The sequence below is a fragment of the Caloenas nicobarica genome, chromosome 4 (genome assembly GCF_036013445.1).
Source record: "Caloenas nicobarica isolate bCalNic1 chromosome 4, bCalNic1.hap1, whole genome shotgun sequence".
Classification (NCBI taxonomy): domain Eukaryota; kingdom Metazoa; phylum Chordata; class Aves; order Columbiformes; family Columbidae; genus Caloenas; species Caloenas nicobarica.
Genome location: NC_088248.1, coordinates 35,491,204 through 35,509,561, shown reverse-complemented (window position 1 = coordinate 35,509,561; position 18,358 = coordinate 35,491,204). Strand labels below are relative to the sequence as shown.

General features: G+C 38.6%; 2 protein-coding genes across 2 annotated transcripts in view; one reads left to right on the top strand and one right to left on the bottom strand.

Moving 5' to 3' along the window:
* PPID (peptidylprolyl isomerase D) overlaps window positions 1-919 on the top strand; it is a 13,756-nt gene extending 12,837 nt beyond the window's left edge. The window contains exons 9-10 of the mRNA XM_065633344.1: window positions 85-127; window positions 688-919. Coding sequence (XP_065489416.1) covers window positions 85-127; window positions 688-776 — 132 coding nt within the window. The 3' untranslated portion in view covers window positions 777-919. The remainder of the gene's footprint in view (window positions 1-84; window positions 128-687) is intronic.
* ETFDH (electron transfer flavoprotein dehydrogenase) lies at window positions 1-18,358 on the bottom strand. Its single transcript, XM_065633343.1, has 13 exons — window positions 18,251-18,358; window positions 16,018-16,164; window positions 14,949-15,178; window positions 14,386-14,467; window positions 14,005-14,123; window positions 13,615-13,692; window positions 12,765-12,911; window positions 10,828-10,968; window positions 8,672-8,815; window positions 4,382-4,550; window positions 2,707-2,889; window positions 2,133-2,354; window positions 1-1,859 (listed from the first exon to the last, which is right to left on the bottom strand). Exons 1-13 carry the CDS (start codon window positions 18,282-18,284, stop codon window positions 1,696-1,698), a joined length of 1,860 nt encoding a protein of 619 aa, XP_065489415.1. The 5' UTR covers window positions 18,285-18,358; the 3' UTR covers window positions 1-1,695.

Sequence of the window (18,358 nt, the reverse complement as noted above, 5' to 3'; positions counted from 1 at the left end):
TAATGATCACAATATTTATTATTATTATTTTTTTAATCTAAACATTTCATCGGAACAGTAATTTATATTTCTCTTTTATTTAAGGCTGATCTTAAAAAGGCTCATGAAATAGCCCCTGAAGACAAAGGTAAAATAAAGCTGTTTCTTTATAAATTCTTTATTTTTAAAAAAAAAAGAACAAAGTAACCAGGGTAGGATTTAGCAGGAAATCATACCAGTGTGATGCCTAAAATGCCAGCTTCTAACAGTTTAAATGCTGGTGCATTGAGCACAGAGCACACTGAGGTGGAAAACCTGTTTTTATACAGCAGTGATGCTTCTGCTGCACTGGGAAACCTGCTTATGTAGGTCAAAAGCATGCCTTTTGGGCCACTTCCCTACCCCACAGGAGTCTTATTAACATTCTTAATTTCCTGGTCAAATTGGATAAGACTTTTAGCTAATAAATTCTGTGTTGGCACCAACATTAGGCTGGCTACACCCTCCTCTACCTGGTTACCTCACCAGGTGAAACAAGGTAAGGGACAAGGTCTTTTTACTGCTAGTATCTGATCTAATAGAATATTAAATGCAGTTCTGTTAAACAAAATAACATGGGTAATTTGCAGCTGTGTGATGTGGTCTTCACATATTAGATCTAATTAAAGAGATTACTATAACTGTATCATGGATTTTCTTTTTAAGCAGCTATCCAGACGGAAACACTCAAAATCAAACAGAAGATAAAAGCCCAAAAGGAGAAAGAGAAGGCAGCTTATGCTAAAATGTTTGCTTGATTTTTCTTTCTGAACTTTTAAATCTATGCACTAACTCATGCAAAAGGATAAATGGAGCTGCTTCTTTCATTTGCCCTGTACTGCAGTTTTCAGTGTTTACAACACAAAAGTCTAACAATAAAGACAAACTGTTCAAAGGTGAAGTGGTTTTTGTTTTTTAAGCTGCAATAACTTGTATTATGTGATTCAGGTGTGTCTCTAATGTGTAAATCAGTAGTGGCTGTGTTTTTGCAGCATAACAGTGCTTCCTAAGAAGTTTGGTGTCACACCACGACAATTTAGGCAGTTTCTATTAGAGTTTTTATTAGCACAGGCCTGATTTCTTGTAAGGACTAAAACCACTGGTAGACATACAATGAAGGTGCAATATTACACTTTTTCCTTAAACCGCTTTACAGGTTGTATTACAGATGGGCTCCTTATTATCATCAGAAAAAAAATAACTGAAAATTTGATGTAAAATATATAATACTTCAAAGCAGTGACAATCTTCTAGAGCGACGTATTTTCCCTATGGCAAGGTGGGATTACATATAGTAAATCACTCCAGATAGAGAGAAAATACTTTTTTTTAAGGGTAAGTACTAAATTATTCCATCATACCCACAATTCTGGATATGGCTCCTGTTATCACTGAACTTCAGCAATAAATCCAAGATCCCAAGTTCCTTTGTCAGTTCTGAGAAGAACTTTCTTCTGCCTGTCACACAACTCCTGTAAAGAAGTCCTATTTAAATAAGGCAAGGGTTTAACCAGAAGGCACCAACTTTCCATTTCATACAACAGTCATACCTAAAACTCAGAATGGCACATTAGTCGCAAACTCTTTAATATTCAAGTCAGTACTGTACTTTAATTACACTGCAGCATAAAAATATTTGTTGGTGATCAGAAGTCACTGAATAGATTTCCAATCAGTTTACATCCCATTATAAGCTGGTCCTCCTCCACCTTCAGGCACTACCCAGTTTATGTTCTGACTTGGGTCTTTAATATCACATGTTTTGCAGTGGACACAGTTCTGAGCATTTATCTGCAGTCTTGATCCTTCTCCTGTTTCCAGAGGAATATATTCATAAACCCCTGTGAAGAGCAAAAGAGAGCTATCACTTCACCGAGCAGTTTCCCCCTGCATGTACGCTCTACTGCTTATCAGCAAGCATAATGGGGGAAGTCTGTTACTAGTGTGATTCAACTGCCGTCTTCCACGTTTACTAATTATTTTGTCAGGAAAGTACTGCTAGCATAATATATTTTAAGACCTGCTCTTCTAGGATGACTGGGATAGAATGAAGCAAGCAGTGAGCCAGGTGGATTCCTCCTCAGGTATAGCTCAGACTCATTTTTATTACCTACCTGCTGGACAAAATCTTTGTTCTGGTCCATCAAATACAGCCAAATTCCTGTTCACAGGGATGCTGTCATCTTTGAGAGTTAAATGAGCAGGCTGGTCATGTTCATGGTTTGTACCACTTAAAGCCACAGATGACAGGAGATCAAAACTGATTTTTCCATCAGGCTTTGGGTATTCAATAGGTGTGCAATCTTTGGCTGGCTTGAGCTGAGCAAAATCAGGTCCTAAATATATTTTAAATAAACAAGTTTCAGTATAAATTACCGTAATTTGCAGTTACTCAAGCACAATTAAATTAAGCTGTTTTAACTTCCCTTGTCATCAGAATGAAGTATTCCATAAAAGCTAGCCTTTCTATGAGACAAAAAAACTATGCTAAGTAAAAGAGTGTTTTAATGTTTTCATTTACATTATATGCTAGGTGACACGACAAAGTCTGCTTTGCTGCCTTGTCATTGATTTCTTTTCTACACTTTAAGGCCTCGCCACTTGACTAGATGTGTTCGAGCTTCAACTAATACCAGATAAGACTGACATGCATATTTAGTATTTTCTTTCAGGAGATAATGAAATTACCTGGATGTTTTAATGTCCATGGTTCCTTTCCTCTCAGTATCCAATAAAATATACCTGTGTAAATCATTCCTCCATACACACCAAGTATGCTATGGCAGGATGGTCGGATGTTTCTAACTGCATACAGCTCTTTCCAGACCCAGGACTTTTTCAGGTTCTCTTCGTATTCTTGCACATCAAGTCCTAAGGCAGTACATTACTTGTTAGGTACCTACAGTACATAAAGACTATCCTTGAAATAAAAAATAATTGCTGAATAAAGGCAATTGTTAGCAATGAAGACAGCAAAAGGAGAATTTCAGAACAGTAAGCAAGGTATATACTAGACAACATATTTCAGCCTCTTGAAGAAATCTGCTTTGTTGGCAGTTATCAGCAGATATCTACTGCTCCTTTGTAGCCTCTATTAAATGACCCACAAGCAGCATTACATGGCCTCAAACCTCAGCAAAATCTAAAGATAAGCGGCCAGGTGGCTGTATTGGCATCTCTGTGGGAAAACAGCTATGTGCTCGTAGAATCTAAGAATCAACCAGAGTGTTTCTTCACATGAAATTTTTCTGAAAGCTTCCTCTTCGCCATTCTCCATTACTACTGTACAGGAGCAGATGTTCTAAATAACAAAGTTTTAAGCCTTGTCTATACATAAAACCATGCTTCAGTCCATATTTTCTGTCTCACATAAGGCTCTGAAAAAAAGCTCATCTCTGCACAGAGAAGAAAGCACGCTGTAATATTCTACTGTCTTGACAAAACTGGAAACAGCATATAAAACCTGTCCATAATCAAACAAGAGCAGCACACTGCCCAATAAGAGTGTTTATTGTTTCAGATGGGTTCTAAGCATTTTACTCATTGTAGTAGTTGAAGTTGTTAATTGTTCAGCATATGCTCTGTGGCAAGGTGTATTGCGTGTTTTACCTGAACAAGAGCTCATGAGGGCTGAATCCACCACTACAGAGAAGAGATTTCTAAAGTAACCGTTATGTGGCACCTGGCTGTCGTGACCATCTCCAGAATAACTGAAATCCTAACTGGGTTCTCTCTCTGTACAGCCTTTGTTAACAGATTTAAGGGAACAACTAAGGCTTAAATAAATTGCTACAATGCGGTCAGGATCAGGTGATTATTTAAGTGTTCTTGCATTACATATAAAAAGAAATACATGTTGCCTCAAACTGAGCCGACTATAACATGAAAGACAGAAAAAGAGGACTGAAGGAAAAAGGTATCCTAACAATTAGCAAAACAGTAAAGAGCACACTTGAAAAATTTCACCCCGTTTTGCTTCCATTTAATCTGTTCCTTTAATTTTTTTTTCTCTCTGATTCTGCAGTCTTTCAGTAACACTTTTTTGAGTAATAAAGTACTAATTTTTAACATATTTGTAGGAACGAGATATATACTATTCTTGTTTACTTACACAGGAAGCGTGAGCTTTTCAGATGCTCATTAGAGGCATATTTTTGTTTTAGCAGTAGGATCAATACTTAAGAATAACTGCACAAAACTTTCTTTCTTAAATCATTTAACAGTATAAACAAACAATGGATATCTTTTCATGACGTATTTGCATTCCCAACTAATTCCTTCAAGACACATTTAGTTAGCACTAAGCTGTTGGTGTTTTCAATTGAACTCAAGGTAATTACAAGTCAAAATATGATGATCTTACCTATTGTCTTTGATTGGAGATTTTCGTTGGTTAATTGGCTAAAGATGGCTTCTGAAGCCAACATGCCGCTTTTCATTGCAGTATGTGTCCCTTTGATCTTAGGAACATTCATGAGTCCAGGACTACAACCAATTAATAATCCACCAGGGAAGGTGAGTTTGGGTATGGACTGAGGCGGAAACAGAAAGAAAGGTCGTTGGTTTGGTTTTGTTTTTTTAAAGTGAAAATAACATTCTGGAAACAAAACTAGCATGAGGCTTGAGTGTCCTTTACATTTTTAGTCTTGTATGTGCACTATCTAAAAATACAGCAGAGTTACTTTACTTAATCAAGGAATTTTGGCATAGTGAGTAAATAAGAATACAAACATTGTACTGGGGCTGAGTATAAAATAATGGCAAGACAAGATTTTCTGTATATTCCCTCTCCAGTTGCTTTATCTGCAACAAGACTGTGGTAATGTCACCCACCAATACTGCTTTCCTCCTTCAAGTTTAAGTGAATTCTTTAAAAAACAAACAAACAAACGCCCCACAGAACATTTGTGTTTCCATTTTCCATGCAGTAAGTTGTATGCATCTCACCTCACAGTTACTCAGTGCTTTTTTCCACAAATCTTTTCTATGAAACTGTCCTCCCTGCCCACACCCCCAGGTCCCACTTAATTTAGAAGTTGCTCAGCAGCCAAGAAGTATATTTTTGGTGCGAAATTATTGTCTTACTCCTGTTTTATAAGAAGCATAATGCCACTAAGTACGGTCAGCTCACAAACCTAAGACAGCCAGATGATTTGCAAACATCAAGTCTACAGCATTAATATGTTATACACCTATATTGACTAAGGAATACCTCAGTTATCAAGATAGTTATTCTCACCCTCATCCAATGAGATGAAGGTTTCAGACAGGGAACAGCTTCAAAACACAGACTGGCTGCAGCACTTTGAGCAGAAAGTTCTGATCAAATCCTAGGTCTGAAATTGCTGAAGGTAACTTATGAACATTGCCTTCCTTCAGGTCTTCAATACTGAGCAGCACTTGTGAATCTAGCATCCCGCTTTTATTAAAGCTGTCTGAAATAATTGATTTTTAATAGCCTAAATAATTTGACCCCAAACAAGTAGTTTTATTTCACGAAAAATGTAAAAAAAAAAAAAAGTGTCACTTGGAATTCAAGATGATCTGAAACAAATGTTTTGTTTTTTCTACTTGTTCAATTGTTACTTGTTTACAATTCAGCCAGGGCTGGCCACTTTTAATATTCATATAGCAGTAATTTTAAAAAGTGCTAATACACAGCATTTACCCTGTGTTTTGGGCAATTTGTTAAATCACAGATTTTGTGATTTGGTTCGTAGGAAAGGTAATTTAGGCTGAAAACCCAAGTACAACTTTTAACTTGCTTTTCAGTGACCAGAAGTCGCAAGTTCAACTACATAACAGTTATTTCAAAGGAATTAAGTATGTAGGATGTCCTCTCTTTTCACAAGACCTCTGGCTGAAAACAGTTATTCTGTCATATCTATTAGGATGCAATAATGCAGCACTGGCGTAAGCATAGAAAGATTTCTTTACTGACTCTATGAATTACATAAAGAGATGGTGATCAAGTATTTTTCTTCTGCAACAACTGTTTCACTCAATAGGTACTTAGTGATCAACTTACTGCCAAAGTATAAATACGATTAGTCATATAACACAAAAGGTTACCCGTAGTGCAGCTTTGTTAGTAATTCTCATTATTAGTGCTGTGGCGCTTGGTGCCTGTTTTCAGTCAGTTTATCCAGTTGAAGGAACGCATCACGCCAGCATGGCACAAGCCCTCCCTGCCTCTCAGATATAGAGGGAAATCCTTTCAACCTGGAGCACCTGGAGAAGCCACCAGCCCCTTGGCAGCAAACAGACAAAACAAGGCTGGTTTGGAGGAAGGAAGAAGGGGAAGCTCCTGCTCCCTGCAGAGTGACCCCCCCCAGCAGCCAGGGAACCCCACATTCTTCTCCCCTTAGTTCAGCTCAGGACTGAAAAACTTGTTAAGCAAGTCTAATGTTTGACACTTGCATGGATCATCAATATGAAGGTTTTTTTCCCCTGATAATATACATTCCTCAACAATAGCAACAATTTTATTTTTTGTAAAAAACTCCTAAAAACTTTTCAAAGTTTTTGCTAAAATGGAAACAAAACAGAGGTTGCATGCAAATTTCTTAATTTTAAGTGCTTGATTTTGCAATTTTTATAAACAAATAACAGCTATGTAGATATAGTCTAATTAACTCTGTCCCCTCTCTCCATATATCCCAAAAAGCTACCAAATCAAGGAAACATCCAAGCACGCTCACTCTCTCACACCAACTTAGCATCACTACATGTTAAAGACTAAAGAACATGGCCACAAGATTATCTATAACAAAGAGAAAAGTTTAGATTGATGGTGATTTTATACATTGATTTGATGCAATCCTCTCACCAAAATGAAAACTGGAGCTATAGAACAACTTACATAAGAAAATATTCCTGGACTCCAGTGATGCAAATGAGTCAGACTGCTAGAGTTATTAATCAAAGCAACACATGCGAAAGAAGAGCCAATCTTAAAAAAATCTTCCTAAGTGACTCATCGATAAAGTTTTTTTTAAACTGAAAGCATGTATTAAAAAAAGCCATTTAAAAGTGTGACTTCATGATTAACTAGAGAATACTATCTACAGGAAATCAAACAAACAAACCAAAACCAAACAAACAACCCCCCCATGCTTTTTTATTAGGAACAGTGCAAAGTAAGTGACAACTTGTTTTAAGTCCAGCAAAGAAGTCCGACGATTAGGCAGAGATGCACAAGAGCTGTAGTCTACTGTCTGTGTAACTTAGCATAAACAATGTCTGTAAGTAACTTCAAAAATACCATGTTCCTTCAGCAATATATTTCAAGCAGTATAAAGAGTGTGCAACTGAAGTCACAATCTGGCTATTTCAACAAAGCCAGAAATTCAGTAATGACTGTGACAGAGAAATCAGTGCATGGGGTGAAAAGAGAAGCCCCTCTTGTATAAAAGTCTAGTTTAAAACATCTTGGCATTCTGTATCTCATCTGTGTTAATAATGGACCAACAATGGTTTCTGGAATAAGCTAGAAGCAGAGCTGTGTTACAACACGATACGACATATTTCCACTTCAGAGTGGACAAAGTAATCAACCTGCAAACTGATTCAATGTGTATCACGTGTGTAATCAAGAAGTTGCTTCATGAACCCACATGACCCAGTCCCAGACATCCACACCAGTGTCAAAGCCCAACTCCACAAGACTGTGAACAAGAGTTATGCTGCTGCTCAAATTCTACTTCTATTGCAAAACCTGCACAAAACCACATTTCTACCAAAGAAGAGGTTCGAACTGGAAAGACAGAGAAAGTCAGAGAGCAGAGTGGAATGGTCCCTCACACAGGCTGTGGATCATGGACACTCAGGCCAGTTGTATAATAAGTTACAAACTGAAAGGAGCATCTCGAAGATGGATCTGGGAGTCCAGGACACACAGCCATGTCATGTGTTTTGAGATTCCCACACGAGAAGCTAACAAGTTGAAAGGTCTTTACCTACTAAATATAAATTTTGGACTATTTCTCCCACAAGTTGTTCCAACCCTTCCAAGGGACTTCAAGTCTTGATGAAGACATTTTTTAAATTTCACCTTTTAGACTCCTTAAGGGAGCTAAACGAACAAGGTATTTCATCTCCTAAGAAAGCAGAAATTCAAAGTTGCATATGAAAGATACCAAATTTATCTGTACTTGAGGAGGTCAAGACTTTTAGCTGCCAAGCTACATAACAATTTCAGCACCATCACTGGCTTAAAGGTCAGGCATTGGAAAGAAGCTCCCTCTCCTAGGACAAACAAATAATTTGGAAAATATGGCCCCCTCCCCTAACCCCACAAAAACAAGAGAGGAGTGGTGATACCCTCTCTTCCCCAGGGTTCCAGGCACAACAAAGAATTATCTGTAACTGCTTTGCTGCTGAACACATTTGATCGCAATATAAACTCTACTTCATATTTCAGTTAGAAACTAAAGCGACTATGCTAGAAGATTTTTAGTATGACCAGCCTAAGTCTAGCAAATCTCAGCAGCCATTATCCAGCAACATAACAAGGCTTTTCTGTCCAGTAAAACTTTTGGTCTTGTCTATCTTTACGATAGTTCAATTATTTCCCAACAGCATGCAACCTGAATCGATAGCACTAAGAACATGGCTATAGAAAACACAAAGTAATATTTCATGAAAAAGTCACCTGGAAACCACCTTCATTCAACGCTCTGGCCCCATAGGCAATCCTTGTTCCACCCTCCAGTGTAGGCTGCACACTAGGATGGTGTTTCCACCTCTGAAACTCCCTAAATGGATTCAAATAGGGATTTTGATAATCTAAACCAACCTTAAAAAAAAAAGCGCAACATTAATTAATACATTAAAGTATGAAATTTCAATAACAGTTTGAAAAGAAAACAATCATGTATTACCACATCAGCTCTTTAAATCTATTTGATACTAAATCAACCTCAGGACCTTTCTACTTGAAGAAACTACTGCCAAAAATACATTCTATTAACATTATAATAGAAGCAAATCTGATAATTTGCTGCTATGAGACTGCTCTCTGCCCTATCTGAAACCTGAAGCATGGAAAATATTTATTTGCATTGTAACCACCTTCCATCTGTCTTTGAAATAAAGTAGTGACATTAAATTACGCATGGTTTAATGGGCAAGATAAGTGAGAAAACTTGTTTCTAATTTGTGTTTCAAAACCTCTTTGCCCTAGAAAAGCTGGAAGACAGGGTAAACAATTATTTCTAGATAGTTATGTCCTTGTGTTCACATATTTTAAACAGTTCTTCACATCATTTAGCAAAGCCAATTTTCATTTCCAATTAGGTGAGCCACTGTAATAAAGCACAGGGGAGCAATGATGAAAGCAGGAAGTGGGGGAAAAAGACTTTGTGAACTGGCTGGATGCCTAGAATTCTTATGCATTTGAGATTTGCTCCAACATATACTCTGCATTTCCCATTGCTAATATACTTTTAAAAGGACTTACGTTGCCAAATTTTCTCTTTTGACAAAGGGATTATTTTTGGTTCCTGTAAGCTTTGTTTGAGATAAATAACAAAATATATCAGCAGTCAGCAACAAACAGTACCTTGATTTCTCTGCCAGCTCACTGCTTTTAGAGCACTGCTTGCATCTACTTTCCTTGCTAGATAAAGTTAATGAAAAATTTTCAAAACAAGTGCAAGATAATCCTACTACAAGAATCAGCTCAGACTGACATAGATGTAAAGTTCAAAGACCAAAAACTGCTTGTATGTTCACACAAAAGTTTTTTTTCTCTTATCTGAACTGGAGATAATATGAACATTACTGATTACCATTCTCTGTAAGAATCAAAGCTCTCTACCCTTAAAAAAACACAACAAAAAAACCAAAAACCAAACCAAACAAAAAACCTCACACAGAAAAACCCCAAACAAACAAACAAACACACCAAAAACTCAAACAGAATTTAATTGTCTACAGTCCATACTTATTAATTCCAATATTGGATATCTGCACAGGACAAGTATGCATACCTGAGAAAAGCTAACAAGTTTTTATCATCTTACAAAATGGTTAGACAAAAATACAGCTTTAGCCCCCACACGCTCTGGAATCCTTCTGACATCTAGGAGACCAATGGGTCACCTCGACCCCATGCTGTGAGAAGTCCAGATCGTGTCCCTGACTCTTACAACGTCTGTGTGTAAAGCACACGCACAGGATAAATAGCGCATGCTTCATTTAGGACTGCAGGTGCTAGGAAAACATTTCCGACATTGCTCCCCGCATCACTGGCCGCAATAACAACACAGTCTCTCTAGAAAAGACAGAAAGACAGTTGCAAAACAGGACAAGTGGAACAGGGGTGAAGAATGATAAGAACAAACTGAGGGTCTCAGAAGGGATGCTGCTTGTGGAACTGCAGAGTGCTTCCACTTCATATGCTTCTCTCATAGAGTGCATATGCACCCACGGTTGATGCATGAATGAGGAAACTGAATTGTACAAAGTGGATGTGATTTTAGATTTTTCCTAACTTGCAAAAATTTTGCTAGCACAGTTCTGATTAATCACCTGCTTTTGGCTTTACCAATATCTTTTTGGTTTGCAAAAAGTGTATTTGTAAGTTTTCCATTTTGTTCTTAATAAAAGGCACTGGATTAAAGACAAATTCATATGACAAATTAACCTTCCCCAATATGGGAATAAGTGCATTTAAGATTGAGAAAGTGCTAAATTGGGTCTGCTGCTATTCCTGTGTTTTCATTTTGACATTAAAACAGAGAGAAGAAATTGCATAAAAATGAAGACTAAACAACAAAGAAGCATGGAAAAACCAATTTCACTTACCACAAATCCAAGAGCAACTAAAGGTTCACTTTCATTTAAGTGATAAAGGAAGGATCCTCCATATGTATGTCTATCTAAAGGCCAGCCCACAGTGTGTTCCACTCTTCCTGGTTTCCATTTCTTTTCATCAATAGTCCATAACTGAAATGAAGATCACAAAAAATTACTTTCTATTGCAAAGTAATGGCTTTTCAATAATATAAGACAAACACACACTTAACTATAGAAGTAATTTACTGCTATGACCAATGTATAAACTCATACAGCAAAATACCAGGTAGTAAGTACAAATACCTGTTTTGGATTACCGTTTAAGAATTTCCTAATACGTCCATTTCTTGAAATGCTGTGCATAAGAAAACATGACTGAGACTCCAGCACTATACCCAAAATTTTCATTCAGCCATAAGACCCTTTACCTTAGTGACTCTGACAGATACCTATGTGAAGAAATGCAATGCTTACATTGACTTTTCTTTAAAAACTCCATTTTTTCATATGAATCACTGCAATTCCTTCACAAGTTTTTCAAGATCAGGCTTAACAGTATGTCTGAGTTGATCCAAATATTTACTGTCAAACAGGTTATCCTCACTCTGCGCTCTCCTACACATCTCCAGGACTCATCTGACCCACGGTGACCTCACAAAAGCATCTTCATGCTTCCTCTGGCGAGTCAATTTTCTGCTCATTTCACCAAACATCTCTTCACCACGGAGTTATGTGCCAGGTGCAGTCTAATGACAGAGGCGAGTTGAGGACCATTAGATCAGTTCAGGCATGGAGGCCATATCTACATTAATGGTCCAGCTTAGATGAAGGAGCATGTTGTTGAGCAGGACTCCTGATTCCTCCCACTTACTGAGCTTTGGTTCACATCGTGCAGCAGCCATGGAACTGGATTCCTTTCACGTGAAACTAAACTGTAAGACAGGCTCCAGAAGCTGATCTAGAGCATTCCAGTCACGAAAGAGCACTCAGTCCATGGGACTAGACCAAAGCTAGTCCAAAGTAAAAATAACTCTGAAATGTGCATAGTATGGATATCAGCTCATCAGCACCAACTATTTCACTCTACAGATCCATTCATATTGGACTGTACTATTTGCTAAAACAGACACAGTCTCACCTGGAAGCAAAGGAACTCTACAGCAAAAGCCTACTTTAATGACAACTTAGGTATTAGAAATTGTAACTAAGACTATGTGATATGTAGGAATATTTACAGAGTGGTTATTCTCTGCATAAGTGTGTAAACTAATTATTTAACAAATATTTTGTAGGTGGAAGCATGTGCTTAAAGTAATAAATAAAGAATATGTTTTAGTCAAACTCTGAACATATTTGAAATAATACAGCTCTTTTTCAAGAGTGATATTACCCGAGCATAAAATATTTCAAAAAGGAAACCTGATCCTTATCCCAATTTTAGAAGACCAGTGAAGGGTATTTTGGGGAAAAAAAGTCATCTGAAAGGTGCTTCAGAGAGCATGAGTCACCATCTGGAATATTCCTTTTCTCTGTCTCTCTAATGAATATACAGAAAACCCATAGAAAGCCTTTCTTCTCCTCTGCAGATACTAACTCCCCCTAAAATCAGGCAACATTAGTCCCTCTCTCATTTAGTAAAAGTACTGAAAACAGATTTCACACCTCAACATAATTTGAAATCAAATTAAAACATTAATAGAGTGGATTCACAGGTACCTCTAGTTATAACACAGATATAAGAGAAGAATAAGCTGAAACAAAACAGTCAAGACATTTAGGGAGCATCTTCTTTGCTATTCTGAAACTTATCAGAGATTCTGAAGTCTGAAAGTGTAACTCAAAATCTATCATTCTAATGTCTTAGGCAAATTAGCTTCAAAGCAAATAGAAACTACTTAAGAGTTTCACAGTATTTTTCTTAATTGTTAAAATTATGCAGTCGATACCTCTTTCAGTCCAATGCCGTAGCTCTGAGGTTGACATTTCTCCCTTAGATTGTATTTTTTGTACAGCTGTTTGGCTAGATGACCATGACAACCTTCAGCAAAGACTGTGACTTTAGCATGGAGTTCCAAGCCTCTTTCAAAGGTGGCCTGCAAAAGCAGAGCATTTCATCAGCAGTTAGATCTGTGCCACACCAATCATCTGTAGTCAGGTAATTCAGTGTGAAAGTTGTTCTGAGTTATTCTGAGGTGGCAAATTCTCCCTACCTACTGCACAGGTATTGCTTACCGCAGATTCCAGATTCCACTAAAAATCAGCCAAAGTCTGACAGTTAGGGCAGGGAATCACCTTCTGGATACAGAAATGTGACGAAGCAGCAAAAAGGCATAAAGATTCAGTGTGCACCTTGCCCCAGCGAGGTAGACAGACTGTCAACAAATGTGACTGCAGTTGTAAATCAGCCAGAAACACGCTCACATGTTGTTAGTTACCTTCTGGACAGCAGCTTTACATTTCACCTTTGCAACATTTTTTCTAGGAGTTCCTGGAACCTTTTCCTTTGTTTCCTGATTTCATGTATGCCAAAGCACCCTTACAATATTTCCTTCAAGTCACCCTCAAACAAACCTTCTTTCTGTGAAGGCATTTTCTACTAGTCTCAGAAGTTGTTTATGATGTTCTGTGACGAGAGCTTTCACAGGTAATCAATCCACTTTATAAACAGAGAGGGAAGACAGGTACTGAATTTTATACTTTTCCTTAGGCTGCAGCAAGACTCCTGATGGCAATAGAAGTAGATATGTCACAATTTCCATAATTAGACCCTTAGTTATGGGGAAGATAGCTACTTACTTTAGGTGCTCCATCCTTTTGAATGCCAACATCATTAGTTGCTATCCCTTTCACACTATCGTCTTCATGAAAAAGAACCTTTGGAAATATTTTAACAAACAAAAAACATTTTAATGATATGTCATTTTAATCCATTCATAAAAAGTGTTAATGCAGAACTTCCAGGCACTACATCTTTAATGGTCAAACTTGAAGATTATGTATTTATTAACATACTGTATGATCCACTTGCACTTCACTGGATCTGGGCCAGGAAATTTTGGCACTGAAACAGTTTTCACAATGCACTTATTTTATGAGGAATGTTATGAATGTACAAATAAATAGGGAGTGGGATGGAGGGGGTGCCAAAAGACATTTTTCATATATACACAGTGACGTCATTATTACCTCAGCTGCTGCATAACCTGGATAAACCTCAACACCCAAAGCTTCTGCTTGTTCACCGAGCCAGCTCACAAGGTGGCCCAGACGTACTATGTAATTTCCATGATTAACCATCGGAAGTCCTAGGCAAAAAAGACGCACACATATAGAACACTAAGCAAAATAACAAAAGTTGTATACATCAGATGTCATATCTTCTACAACTACTATCTTCGCAGTAACCTCATGCGTTATTACAGCCATCATCTACAGAGACACTATCACTGGAAGCTGTTACATTCTACATACACTTTCTGTACAACATTGAATCAAATAAATTGTTTCATTCACGCAAAAATTGAAAAAGATACTGAGAAATACGACTATCACCTCACCAAACTTTACCTGGAAGAATTGGCACTGGAATTCTAGAATTCTTTGTTAAAATTCCAAACTTGTCTTCAGTTACAGGAGTCTTAAGTGGAGCCTACATAAAAAAAGAAAATAGAAACAGTATTGAGAGCTATGTTTCTCTAGCCAACCCAACAAAACAACAACAAATAAAAGCAAACAATTGAATTAGCAGTCAGCTAAAAACAGAACATAAAGTACCTTACGAGGCAGTCATCAGACAAGAATTAACACAACTATTGAGGTAAAAAAACTGGAACAGGGCCTTGCAAATCACTTCTCTAGTCAGGATGCACCAGACCTACTGTGCAATAAGGCTACATATAACAGAGCAAAGGCCACAGTGTATCTGTGTAGTCATAACAGTTTAGCATTGTTAAACTAGAGGAAACAGACTCAAAAGAAGGTGGAGGTTTTTTTGTTTTGTTAAATCAGCGTATTTTAAAATGGTTTCAAGTAGCAATGGTATCAAGGTACCAAATCATACCAGAATGAGTCAGACATGGAGTTCATTACAAGCTAGCGATTAATTGCATTGTTTATATGCTCATACATACCCCCCGCTCCTTCCAGTCCGGAAAGAGTTCTTCTAAGGCCCTTGGCTCAAGACAAGCACCAGACAGTGTATGCGCACCGATCTGAGAAGCCTTTTCCACCAGACAAACACGTATTTCTTTGTTATGCTCAGCGGCTAACTGTTTGAGCCGAATAGCTGCAGAGAGACCTGCAGGGCCTGCTCCAACAACAACAACATCAGCTTCCTCTGCAAATCTTTCCATGTTTACCCCTTTAATAGAAAAAAAGAAAACAACATAAACTGATCTCCAGTTTCCCAGCCTCTCTCTCACTAAACTTTGCTCTGTGATACTGGCTACTGGGTATCCCAGAAGTATTACTCTGCATAAAAGGAGGCTAAATATTCCATGCTATCCTCACTTCAGTACTTGGAAGAGCGCGGAAAGATATTGTACTTGGAAGAGTGCAGAAGGATATTAGCATCCCAATGTAAAATAAGCTCTTTTTAAGCTGTAAGGAGCTTTTATATGATAAAAACATATACTCAGTCTTTATGCACCATAAGTATTATCTTAGAATATTAAAGTTAAGAGCCCAGTTGGCTATCTGTATCAAAGACATTCTGTGAAACTCTAAGTAAGGGAGAAAGAAAAAAGACCCTTGGAACATGTGACTTTATTTTAGTTTATCAATCAGTGTCTTTTCTGGAATTGAAGCCACTAAAATTGCTGAATGTAGAGACTGGAATGCCCAGAGATAGATATTAATCTTATTTTCTCACAAACTCTCATGGTAAGAACAACTGAAAAAATCCAACAGATACATACCTGACAGAATTAAATTGTGCTGTGAAAGTAACTAAAGAAAAAGCTGCTTATATATTTTCTTTAAATAACTAGGATCAAGTTTAATCTGATCGCATTTTATAGCACTAAAGACACTCACTGTGAGACAGCAACCACAAAATTTGATTTGGCATATTAGTACTGTATTTAAGAGTACAGAATTTCTGTAAAAAGAAAAACACAACAGCAACACGTTTCAGTGTCTTTAAAACTGAGCAATAATAATAATAAAGAAGCTTTTAAAGAATGCATTTTTTTTGCTTACCTTCCCATCGTTTGTCTTTGTCCCGAGGATGAATTGTATAATGTGTAGTTATGCGAGGCACAGAGGCAGTAGATGCACATCTTGTGATATGCAGTGCTGGAAGGCAGTCCCTCTTTATCAACTTTAGAGCATGAAAGCACTGATGTGCTGCAAAAACAAGAAACAGATTTGTAAAATCAGTAATTTTCCAAATTTTTTGACTTTTAAGAGACACAAGTGGCACAACAACTATGACAGCTCCCCCGCCCCGCAAAGGCTACCAGGTGATGTGAAGATGAGGAACCATAAACACAGATTTTTACATTTTCAAGTTAGGAATGCACAGTATAATTTTACGTCAGAGGGAAAAGAAAAAAAAAAAGAAAAAAAAAGAGCAAAGAGCTTCCCTTTTAAGCATTCTTCACATAATACCACTCAATACACCAGCCAGCTATTTCTGACAGCTGACGTAGGATAACATGCATGTACACAGGTGAAACACATTTTAAGTTCCTGTTTCATTTTGGACTTCAAAATATTTACTTCAGACTTCATTAAAAGTGACCAAACAATTGTAGAGATGCAAGTTCATCTCTTCTGACATCTCAGTACATGTAGAGACACACAGTTTGGGCTACTGACACTACACAGTTCATCTATAGTAAATGTTGTGGTCTACAATAAAAGCTCAGACTTAAGCCCAAGTACACTTTAGCCAAAGCTAGGAACAGTAGATACAGTTAATCTTTACCTTTGCTGCAGATCCATTAATTGTTGCAATAACAAATTAGAATTCATTTTTAAGCAAATGGAGCAAATGAAAGTTTAAAATGAGCAAAATAGGACTCTGTTAGAAAGCCTGTTACATGTTGCATTCTTGTTCTATTTTTCCTCTTTCACAAAAAAAACCATTATGAAGATGTGTGCGATTTCTATCCAGAAAATTAGTATGGCTAGCACCAAAACTAGTTATATAATAGTTATAAGGTCTGTGAAGCAATGCATCTTGACAAGTACTTTTCCTTCCTTTAAGGATTCCCTATCTCTAAATTTCAGGGGTGAAGTAAAATATTTTATTTAAAGTAGAGTAATTCTGCAGAATTGCATAAGTAAAACCACCAACATCCTATGACTGAAACGTTTTGTTGAGAATGGCGATTGGCAAGGCCAGCACAACATCCTCCATTATAACTCTGCACAGTGACAGTCAGGATAGGGGTCTCTATATGCAAGGTAATAAGTATCTATGTTGGTTTCTTAACAGCAATTTTGTGCCTATCTAAGATAACATCAAAGCTATTATCATAGCTTCTCATGACTCTTAATTATCTTTCACCTGCAACCAGGCAGGATCTGAGAACAAGCTATGTATTTTATAAGCATGACAAGTACACCTATACACATACATTAAAACATGACACCTTAATTTTTGAGATATTTTTTATTTAAGGAGAACTGATGGTATTATGGATACTTAGTACACTTAGTATAGCTTAAAATGTTCATTATTTCACACACAGATAAAAAAAGTGAAATTCAGCTCAGAATACATCTGATGATTATGAAGGTAGGTCCAAACCCTGAACGGGCAGATACTTCGCAGAGAATGGACTGAAATTGCACTACTGGCTACTGAGAGCTCTCAGCCTTGGTAATGTGGAGGGGTTTACAAGAAATCACTAAGTAGTAATTTCACTAAGCAGTAACTTTTGTCGAGCGTATTGGCTCTACAATTATTTCGTCAGTAAGGGCACGCGTTCAATCGCTGTATTTTATTCTCTAAACCAGGTAACACCCAGTGTCACTCCCCATAAAGCCACAGTTTTTATGCACCCCGTTACACACAGACCAGCACACGAACACCCGCAGCCCCGCACCGCTCTGCCCTCCCTGCGGCGGGACAGAGAGCGCTGGGGCCGCGGTAACCACGGCCACGACACCGCTGGGCCCCGCCGCCCGCCGCCCGCAGGACCCGCCGCCCGCAGGACCCGCCGCCCGCAGGACCCGCCGCCCGCAGGACCCGCCGCCCGCAGGACCCGCCGCCCGCAGGACCCGCCGCCCGCAGGACCCGCCGCCGCCGGCCCAGCGGCCGCCCCGCCGTCCGGACACCCGGGCGCCCGCGCCGCGACCTTTGCTCTCCTTCCGCGCCGTGCCAGCCGCCGGCCGCACCCCGCCCCGCCCCGCCGAGCGGCGGCCGCCCCAGCCGCGTCCCCCGGGGACGGTCGGGCGGCCCCGGAGCCAGCGGGCGCGTTACCTCGGCTGGAGGACGGGCAGCGACAGAGCAACATGGCGGCGGCCCGCGACCCCCTCGGCGCTCTCCGCTCCCCGCGACCGCCCTGCGCACGCCCCCCGCCGGCCCTCG

What these genes read in the sequence shown, in the direction of transcription:
- ETFDH (XM_065633343.1), bottom strand. Translation starts at nt 18,284, where the DNA reads ATGTTGCTCTGTCGCTGCCCGTCCTCCAGCCGAG. An exon ending in CTGCCCGTCCTCCAGCCGAG is followed by an intron (nt 16,165 to 18,250) that starts GTAACGCGCCCG and finishes TTGTTTTTGCAG; the next exon opens with CACATCAGTGCTTTCATGCT. An exon ending in AAAAGGATGGAGCACCTAAA is followed by an intron (nt 12,912 to 13,614) that starts GTAAGTAGCTAT and finishes CTGCTTTTGCAG; the next exon opens with GCCACCTTTGAAAGAGGCTT.